General features: G+C 44.3%; 1 protein-coding gene across 1 annotated transcript; it reads left to right on the forward strand.

Annotated features, from left to right (window-relative positions):
- Positions 1-1,652: 1,652 nt before the first annotated feature.
- Positions 1,653-3,641, forward strand: LOC133912268 (probable protein phosphatase 2C 32). The gene is made up of 3 exons (XM_062354927.1): positions 1,653-2,234; positions 2,419-2,757; positions 3,007-3,641. The coding sequence occupies exons 1-3, from the start codon at positions 1,797-1,799 to the stop codon at positions 3,352-3,354; spliced, it is 1,125 nt and encodes a 374-aa protein (XP_062210911.1). The 5' UTR covers positions 1,653-1,796; the 3' UTR covers positions 3,355-3,641.
- The last annotated feature ends 6,807 nt before the right edge of the window (positions 3,642-10,448 follow it).

Here is a 10,448-nt window from a genome sequence, read left to right on the forward strand (position 1 = left end):
GGGCCCGTGAGAGAATGGGCTGACCGCGTCATGGTACGAGACAGAGCGGCGTTCACAAGCCACATCAGCCCACTCAGCCAGCCTCGCTCCTCTCGCCGTCTTCTCTCACACGGGATTATCGTATCTTTGACTCGCGCCCGTTCACTCCCTCGGAGGGATTTACTCGTTTGGCAGCTTAGAAAGTAACTATTACTGTTAAGGTTAACATACGAGATCTTTTAAATCTATATATGTAAGACAAGATGATAAGTAGAATGTTATCTATAAGTTTCCGGTGACAAATAAGCTAATACCCTCTCCTAAACTTTGCTCCCCCACCTCACTTGATTCCTTTACCGTGACTGCCCGTGTCCTGTTTCTCCATGGAATTGCTATTGCCGGTGTCAAAACCTGCACAGTAAAGATCGGGAATAATACGTGCTCCTGAAGTGTGTTGTTTATCAGAAGTAAATCACTCACTTTCAAATAAAAAGTGCTGGAAATTGCATGCTGCTACTTCCTGCATCTAGTAACAATATTTTTTTTTCTGATATAATCTAGCAAATAACTCAGCTGTGAACTTCGGTAGCTAAGTATCTAAATTTGCATATTTTCAGTGATCGCACAATATAATTGAAGCCGTTCTTTATATTGAACTTAAGAGGCCATGCAGATGGTACTCAATGGTAGTGAAGCAATAACCAGAGACAAATATGGTGATATAATTTTTATATACTAGCGAATCTTTATAGTTTTAAACATATCGATGATCGGCACAATTTCTAGCGTCAGATACAAATAATGGAGAGAGCGGCCTTATGTATTCTAGCCCTACCATTGTAGAAACAATTTAATGTTGCTACTTCAAAGTTCGGAACAAAGTTTATTCTCACCTAGAGCAAGAGTTCATCTTTTAGTAACGTTTAGTCGGAGAGAGAGGGGTGATATAAGATAATTTTATTTATATATTTGAGATAGTATGATTCTATTTATATATAGATGTTTGTTTGGTGGTTAGGATGGAATTGGTCTATTTTAGTACCTCGGTTTCACCGTCAGTACCACGTTTGAAATGAGACAGCCACGTTTCACCTTTTTTAGAATGACTTCGTTCTGAATCTTTGAAGAATGGAGTATTTACTAATTTCGAACCATTTCATCCCACTGCTTTCCATCTAAATAGCTCAAAAATAAGATAGATTCGCTCATCTCATCCCATCTCACGAACTAAATACTAACTTAGACGAGAGCAAGTGTGCACTCTAGCAAATATTTTATTCTACAAAATTACCTCTGGTTTCCACTAAAACTTTGCTGTACTCTCGTCTATCTCAAATATAAATCCATTTATATTTATCTAAGTCTAACTTTAACCATTAATAATAAAAAAAATAGATTGATAATATAAGATTGATATCACTAAATTCGTTATGAAAAATACTATCATAATATATAAGTATTTTTATTTTAATATATTGTTACTCAAAGTGACATATTAAAGACGTGTCGATATCTTAAAAGTTTATATTTGAGATCGTGGGGAGAGTATCCTGCAACACAAAAACATTTGGAAAAAAGCCTCTCCGTCTGCAATATTCCTCGGTTTCTCACTAGGCCTGTTGATTGTTGAAGTCATTTAGGAAAACACCTCTCCCGGCCCCGTATATAAAGGCCCTTCCAAATGGCCATCTCCGCAGACCCATCCCATTCAGAAACACAAACCGAAACCAACGAAAAGGAGTTGGAATCGCGACGAACCGACGAGGCAGGCACCATTAGAAGAGCGCCCGGAAACCCTAGCCCGCCGCCGCCTCCCGATGTCTTGCACGGTGGCCATCCCGAGCTCACCGGTGTTCTCGCCATCGCGCCGCTCGCTCTCCTGCAAGGCCGCCTCCGCCTCGCCGGACCCAGTCCCCGCCTCCGTCTCCTCGCCGGCGCCCGCGCCCGCCGCCGCCTCGCCGCTGCGCCCCTTCGCGCTCCGCGCACTGCTCCGTGAGGAGGCCTCGCCGTCGTCGCCCCAGCGGGCCTCCGCCCCCGTGGGGTCCGTGCTGAAGAGGCGGCGACCGGCGCTGCTCGTGGTGCCGGTGTCCGGCGCGGCGGCAGCGGTGGCGGCGGTCGAGGCGGATCCGAGGAACGAGGTGGAGGAGGAAGGGGAGGAGTTCGCGGCGTACTGCCGGAGGGGGAAGGGGAGGAGAAGGGTGGAGATGGAGGACCGGTATGTGGCCAAGGTTGCCCTCGGCGGAGATCCCCAAGTGGTAAGCTCGATTGAAAAAGGACTTAGTTAGATCTGGGAATTTTGATTGTGATTTTGAGGAAAAAAGTTGATTTTTCCTCCAATCGCGACGATTCAGTCCTCGTCGGCGGAATATTTCAATTGTTTCCTCTGAAATTGTTAAAAGCACTAAACCTAAACTTAATCGTTTTTTTTCAATTATTTAGGCATTGTTTGGTGTATTCGATGGCCACGGTGGGAAGAATGCAGCAGAATTCGCTGCCGAGAACTTGCCCAAGTTCATGGCAGAGGAAATGAAGAAGGTAGACGGCGGTGAGATCGAGGGGGCGGTGAAGAGGGGTTACCTCAGGACGGACGAGGAGTTCCTCAGGAGGCAGGAGAGCGGGGGCGCTTGCTGCGTCACGGCCGTGCTAAAAAAGGGCGACCTGGTCGTCTCTAATGTTGGAGATTGCCGTGCCGTGGTCAGCCGAGCGGGGAAGGCGGAGGCGCTCACCTCCGACCACCGGGCGTCCCGGGAGGATGAGAAGGAGAGAATTGAGAAACTGGTAAGTAATGGCCGTCCTAGCCTTCTCCTTTCGTGGACAACTTTGTGTGTTATGCAGTTTGAAGGATGCATGGTAGTTAAGTGAAGTAAAGACAAACTCATCCTACTCTAATTACATAAGCAATTTGGGCTAGTTATTTACTTGAAAATTGAGCAATTCCTTAACAACCTTGTATATTTCATGAACTTGAATTGTGTATTCGATTGTGTTCTGCAATGTGACTTACGTACCTTCTCCTATCCATTTCAGGGTGGATTCGTGGTGAATTGCCGAGGAACATGGCGAGTCCAGGGTTCATTGGCAGTGTCAAGAGGCATTGGGGATGCACACTTGAAGCAATGGGTTGTGTCTGATCCTGATTCCAGGAGCCTCCTGGTTGACCAGCAGTGCGAGTTCTTGATACTTGCTTCTGATGGCCTCTGGGATAAGATCGGTAATCAGGAGGCAGTAGACCTTGCACGACCTCTCTGCGGCAGCAATGACAAGGATTCTCGCATGGCTGCCTGCAGGATGCTCGCTGAGACATCTATTTCCAGGGGCTCTACTGACGATATCAGCGTCCTGATCATACAGTTGCAGAAATTTTCAAGTTCTTAACTGGAGAGAAACTGGATTTATAACTCTAGCCGGTAGCACTAACAGAAGACTCGTGGTAATGGAAGGGCAGGATAGGTAGGCATCATATGTTACTTCGAGGGCAGAAGTTTTCATGAGCTTGCGCTATTTTGTGGGGATTTTAACATTCATTCTTTGTAGTAGAACTATTCTTTGTGTACTTAATCAATCTATTTGATTCATTCTTTGACAGTGCCATAATAATGCGGGTGATCTCTCACCTCTCTGTAAAGGAAAAAAATTTATTATTCGTTGCTCAACTATCGACAGTTTAATTTTTCTGAAATCTACCACTAAGAAATCTTTAATCTTCCAAACTAATAAAACCGTTCAGCTTGTTTTAAAGTGGTTTTACACATGTGACAGTGCTGACTTGGATTACACGTGTACAATATTGCTGACTCAGCATCTGTTGCCCATAGAGCCCGGCTAGTAGCTAAACAGGTCCTATTGCACTGTGCTGATCTACGTGTCTCAACTTCAGTTTAGGTACATTTCACAAACTTATTTTCACTTAGAATCCTTATAAACAGTTAAATGTGTCGCGGCTCCAATTTAAGTATAGTCTAAACCATCGTACCGTATCAACCTGACTTGTTAGCTGTTATGACATATCGTGCCTAGGTTGAACCAAAATGATGTACCTGCTGATCTATTAGGCACGATCTACTTAACCACCTTTAGTTACCTTTCTCCCTCTCCCTCTCTTGGCTGCTCTGTCTGAGCGACGCGCTCTGTTGGCAGAGCCATCTCCTTTGTTTTTACAACTATATTGGCTAGGCTGCTTGGTTCGCTAGGCTGCTTGGTTCTGTGGGAGCAAGAGGAAGGCGTAGCTACTGGCACTGCCCATGGAAGCAATGCCGAAGCAAGAGGTGGCATATTCCGGTCACAAGCTTGACGACGCAGGCTGACCTCGCAATCTCTGAGCAGAACTGAACCGCCATTCCTTTTCCCAAGAACCGGCGTGAGGCTTGATCCGCAGAAACCCACCCCCGAACCACCAATTAATGTGCAGAATCCCCTTTCCACGAGCTCAACAAAGATTTGTTGCAACAAATTTCTCAGTTCACAGTGGAGCAAAGGAAGTAAACACAGGATACGGTGGAGCCTGATTTGGAAGAAGCAAGGCGGAATTCACATGCTAGTGCAGCTTAGCTTCCAGCACCTCTAGAACTTACAGCAGTTCATGGATTGCTCGGCCATCCTCCTGGTGAGCTCAGCGTCTCGAGTCTGAGCTGGGAGAAAAAAGAGATACAGGGGAAGGCATGGAACAGGAGAGGCAGAATTGATGATGTGGCTGCCACATCATACAAACCACTCACGAAAGTAGCCTGAAGACGTGGTTTGCTCTGGTTTTAGAAGATGGAGGACGATTTCTATCTGGTATTGGAGATGAGGGACTAAAACTAAACCGAATGAATATTTGAGGGACTAAAAATAGATTTTTTCCTATTGTAAAATCAATTTGCTTATGTACATGTTTTGATACCTATTTACTTCATTTGAGATTCACTGATTCAAGTTTGGAGTGTTTCTGTTATGTTGCCCTTTAAATTTTTATCGGTTGGATCTAAAAGAGTTTATAAGGAATTTTAAGCTTTTCTGCATATTGCAAGCCTCCTCCTTTTTGTGATATCTATGTCATCTTCTTTTTGTGATATCTAAATGCAAGGTGCATTTTTATCCACTACATCAATATCCAATCAAGCAATCTCTATTTATACCCAATGTTAAGCTAGTATTTTGTACCGAGAATGACGATAAGAGAAGTGAATAAACGCTTAAATAAATTTCTTATAAAATTGATAATCTTCTCCTATTCTTTAACCCAACGCATATAAAAATAAAAACAAAAGCAAGATAGACAAGAATAGATTGCAAGACTTTCAAAACTAACACTCCATCTATCGAACGACCGTAGCTTCTTCATGACTTCGCTTCGTCTCGACACAAGTTTCACAATAATGCCACTTATACTCTATCCTTCCACGATTTTAATCTTAAACCACGAAACCGTCTTACACGCTCCTCAAAGAGTGACTCACTGTCGCTTACTTTGACCTCAAGCAATCATCCCGATATTGACGTATGTACTCTATCTTGCGATCTTGACCGTCAGCAAGTCTATCCCGCTCTTGATCTCTCTGGAGTGCCTTGTCACTTGCACCGACATCTCTTTCGCGTAACTTTGTCAACATGCCATCTTCACCATTTTTTCTATGCTTTGCTTGACCTCTATATGCACAGCTAGGATCACCCTTGACTCTGACTAACCTCCTCGATCGTCCGGCATCAAGCACCCTGTTTGACCCCGATTATCCCATCATTGACCACCAAGTTACATCCATCGTATGCACAACACAAGGGAAACAAACACATATCTTCAAATAATCTCCAATTCGTTCCAAATCGAAATCCTCAGCTTAAGACACATCACAGAAAAAAAATATGAACGCCCGATGATCCGACGCTCATACCTCATGAGCACCGGACCATTCGACGTGTTCAACTCCTCAGACATGCCGTCTGAAATTATCTTTGTAAGAAATAGTTCGGCGTACACAATTTCTTATCGCTGGACCATCCATCGAGTTCATCTCCACCGGACAATAATTTTGCAATCTCTCTGGAATAAATGGTCCGGTGTATTCTCTGACGTTCACATATTCCATCGTCGAAATATTCGGCGCATGTAAGTTTACTAGAATTGATTTGTATCCTCTCTGCAAGAAATATTCTGACGTTCATTGTGCTCATCCCCAGACAATCCGACATGTACTTCAATTTTTTCTGAGCTAAAATACTCTGGTATGTAGTCTTCTCAATCGCCAAATTATTCGGCGTGTATAAAATTCTCAGCGCAGGATCATCCGACGTATACAATTTTTTTAGACTCAGAAATAAACATGTCAACTCTATTTCCTTACAACTTTGATTAGTCATGATTATAATTACAATCATATACATACTAATGCAATTCAAAAATCATCAAACCATATCAATACAGTTGTCAATCATTCATCATATATAAACCAAGATATATTTTAATTTAATTTCTCATATTTGTTTTGAGAAGAATCACGCTTTTTAAAGGGCACATGAATAGGGTATCCCTATTAGTTTTGCTTCGACTATTCCATAATTATGGGGCTGTTTGTTTCAGGATGCTTCTGGCTTCTGTTTCTGTCAGAAGTATAGAAACTAGAAACTCAAATAAACAGGTTTGCTAAAAAGTGATTTTTAGAGAAGCTAAGAGCTTGTTTATGAGGAAATAAAGTAGAAACTGAGAAACTAGCTGATAGTAGTTTTTCTAAGAAGTAGTATGCTGAGAAGTAAAAAATTATTATATAATCTAACAGCTAAAATCTAAAAATAATTTTTTAAAAAATTAAAAACATAGCTTTTCAAAAAAGACAGAAACAGAAACCAAATAAATAGACCTAAATCATCAGCCGAGTACAGAGTGCACTGAGCAAGCGCAAATTAAGGTTGGAACGGAACGGGGTGATGAGCAGTTCTCGCTAAGCCGCGCCTTCGCGATCGTTAGCCAATGTGATTGAAGTAATCCCCGCTACGTTCTTTTCTTTCTTTCTACAGGTTTTTTTTTAAGTATTTCTTGCTACAGAATGAAACGCGTGTTTAGGTTCAGATATCTTTTGGAAGTACAAGGAAGGAAACCGCGTAGAATATGGTAGAGCTACCGAGCAAGCAATTAGCTAATTATGGCTCTCTCGAAGTCAACTAATATTTATTAACGCTAGTTGAATTAAGATCTATTTCTTTTCTTCCAGTCAATTTGCACGTGACCATATGCTCTAAGAGCATCTTCAAAAAGATTATCTAAAATTCACCCTTATATCTTTATATTGTGAGTTATCTCAATAATATTTTCTCCTTAAATCTCATTTCTCTCTACCAGATTTCTAATACCTATTCTCTATATTTTCTCTTATTTATCACCGACATGTAAACCCACCTATTATCTCTGCCTTTCTTCTTTCTCTCTCCCTTTTCTCTTTGCAAGCAAATAGAGAACACTCGATTCCACTTCCCCACGCACACCACATCTCCATCCTTCGCAAGCGAGGTAGCTCGTTGGATTCACGCTCATCCCTAATCACACCCTCCGCCGCCTCATCCAGGAGTGGTGCATCACGGACCGCTCCATGGGCGTCGAGGCCGGTGCGTAACTGGAACATGCCGACGCGTGGTGGAGGGCGGAGTCGGGGAGCCCGAGTGCGCGTTGGCCGCGGTGGAGTGGCTGTGCCAGGCGGAAGACAAACGCGACGCCGTGGTGGTCGCCACTCTCCGTGGCGGTGTCGACGCTGGTGCGCGCCATGTTCTGATGTCATGGCGTGCTAGTGGCTGTGGTGGGCGGGTTAGAGGTGCTGCAGGTGGAGGCCGTTTGTGCGGCTAGCTTTGATCGCTTAGCTATTTGGTTCCCTTGCCTCCGTTTTCTCTCCTTCCTCTCTTCTTCTAACAAACCGCAAGGTCATTCATGGAATCCAGCAGCGGTAGCTAGCTCGATTAAAGCAGCAACAACCTCGATTCATGCGGGGAGAAGCTCGATTCTGCGGGAGAGAAGCTCGGAGCAAGCTACAGAAGCTCGATTCGGCAGAGTAGAATCTCGATTCGTGCAACAGAGGTTCGATTCTTCTGAGGAGAAAGTCGATCCGCGGGGAAGAAGGTCAATTCGTGACAGGGCCGGCAGCTAGATCCCTGATGGCGGCGTGGAGGAGCTCGAGCGGCGGCAACACGTCAGATCCGCGATAGGGCCGGGGTGGTGCGCGATTTGCAAGTCTGCGGCATGGTTTGGGAGAGGTAGTTGCAGCTCGGGTGGCGGGGCTTCCGGCCAAACGCCGGAACGGGCGCGCGCGGGCCTGGCGGATAGCAAGTGAGCACGGGTTCGCCAGAAGTAGCGAGCGGAGGCAGCGATTTGAGAGCTCGGTAAAGATATAGAGCTGCATATGGAGTCTGTTGGAGCTGATTTTTTTAGTTTAATTTCCTACTTTTAGCTATAGAGAGCCGAATAGCAACAGATGCTCTAAGATCGGAGATGGCAGTCAAGTCATTTTCTTTTAGATCATTCCAGTCAAGGTTCCTGATCTGTATTCGTAGAGCTCACTAGTAGCAGAAAAAATGTTTCTCTGCTGAACCTATCGCGTGTGGTGTGGACTGAAGAATATCCCTCCCTCCGACGCGTGTTAATGCTCCGAATTTACCGCGTTTCGATTTACTTTGACCAAAATTTCTCACAGGACTTTTACTTGTATTGTGATACATGTATCCGGGCGGTGTCCTCACATCACCATTTTTAACTCGATTGGTTAGTTCCATAGTTTCTCCAACAAAAGTAGCAAAACAAGCAGGAACCGCGGCAGTTTGCTGAGTCCTTGGAAGCTGAGAAAAAGGACTTGTTTGCAATGCAGCACACTTTACCTGCTCATCCGAGTAATGCCATTCATGTAACAGCCCTGGGTTGCAGGTGGATGGCAAACGCGTCAAGCTACACAGGGGAGCGCAAGCAATGCTCCTCCGGGTAGCTCCTGGAGCTTTCAGCGCAAGGCATGGATGTCAAGAGATTAGAATGCGGTCGGAGCATTAGATTTTGCATTGACGAGTGGTGTCGGTTGTGGTTTCTTCAGTCTCTTCTGTATCGCGGTGGTACCTGAGCTCCGTGTCGTCGCCGCCTTTTGGCTGCCGGCGTGCCTCCGCTGCCGCTATCTTCGTCGCGGGACCGCCGCTGTTGCTCCGTGGTTCCGTGCGTGTAGGAGAAAAGCTAGGAAGAAATGAGTTGGAAAAAAAAGGAGAATCGGCTTGCTGTGTTCGTGTTGTGCTGGCCTGAGCAAGGCCCATTGTCCCATACGCTCGTCGGGCCGCATCCCACCTAGCCCGGCCCAGGTGTCCGTGCAATGCAGGCCCTGCCGGGGGTGCTGTCAGGCCGAGCGGTCAAAAGCATAGCCTGTAGGTATCCCAAAGAAGCCTGGGCAACACTGGCAGGCCGTCGGATTTCCTATAGTTGGTGGATGTGGATGAGAATCTCTTTTGAATCTCAAACTTCAAACGATTTTTCTCCAAAACAATAAGTCCAATTTTTAATCAGTTTGAACCATGGTGTGTTTAGAATTATTTTTCGTTTTTTATATTTTAAATATTTAACAATTCGAATGTACTAGTTCAACATTTTTATTGTACTATTTCATCATTTTCACATAAAAAATACTGAACCGGTTTTTTCAAATTGTTGAACTAGGTCTTTCCAAATATTTAACCAGATTTTTATAAATGTTGAATGCATATGAGAAACAAAAACTACTTCGATGTATTGGATATACTATTTCAAATTTTTCACATAAATGTTGAAGCGGTTTTCTCAAATTGCTGAAGTAGGTATCGCAAAATATTGAACCCTAGTCTTTTAAAATGTTGAAGGCATATACAAAGAAAATGATGTTAATATAGTAAAACCATGAATTAATTACTATGATTAGAAAAAAGAAAAAAAAGACAAATACCTGGTTGTGTGGGCTGGCCTATTTGATAATGGGCCTTATTAGCCGTGCTGACCGTTGGAAACTATGGGTCTTGCTGCCTATGTGACACTTCACGTCTTCACCCACCAAAGATGACAAGTGGCACCACAGCGCAATACCGGCCTACGTGACCACCGAGGTCCGAGGGAGAAGATGGGTAGGTAGGGCGATTAAATTGATGATTTATTATGGAAAATGTGATATTTTAATTGTGACGTTACTCAGTTTAATGAAATATAAAATCATCTGATTAAATGACTATGAGATAAAGTGGTAAATAAGTAAAATCACGGCGCCAAAAAAAATCAATTGCACGGCCCCCAAGAATTTGCAGTAAGCTGTGATGTGAGCAGTCTACACTCTACAGCGTGCTATGCTGCCACTTGTAGGTGGGACCCGCAAATCGTCCGAGCGACCGAGCTTCTCTCTCTGCCATGTTTCACACGATTCTACTGTCACGTGGGCCCCATGTCGCTCATCGCACCACGACAATCCGCCACGGACCTGACGCCGATACCTTTCCATATAAACAGCGCCGCTGCT

This window comes from Phragmites australis, chromosome 3 (genome assembly GCF_958298935.1).
Source record: "Phragmites australis chromosome 3, lpPhrAust1.1, whole genome shotgun sequence".
Taxonomy (NCBI): domain Eukaryota; kingdom Viridiplantae; phylum Streptophyta; class Magnoliopsida; order Poales; family Poaceae; genus Phragmites; species Phragmites australis.

Excerpts from the sequence above, each read along its gene's own strand:
- LOC133912268 (XM_062354927.1), top strand. The coding sequence starts at position 1,797 with ATGTCTTGCACGGTGGCCATCCCGAGCTCACCGGTGTTCTCGCCATCG. Across the intron at positions 2,235-2,418 it reads TCGGCGGAGATCCCCAAGTG|GCATTGTTTGGTGTATTCGA; the intron begins GTAAGCTCGATT and ends TCAATTATTTAG. Across the intron at positions 2,758-3,006 it reads AGGAGAGAATTGAGAAACTG|GGTGGATTCGTGGTGAATTG; the intron begins GTAAGTAATGGC and ends TATCCATTTCAG.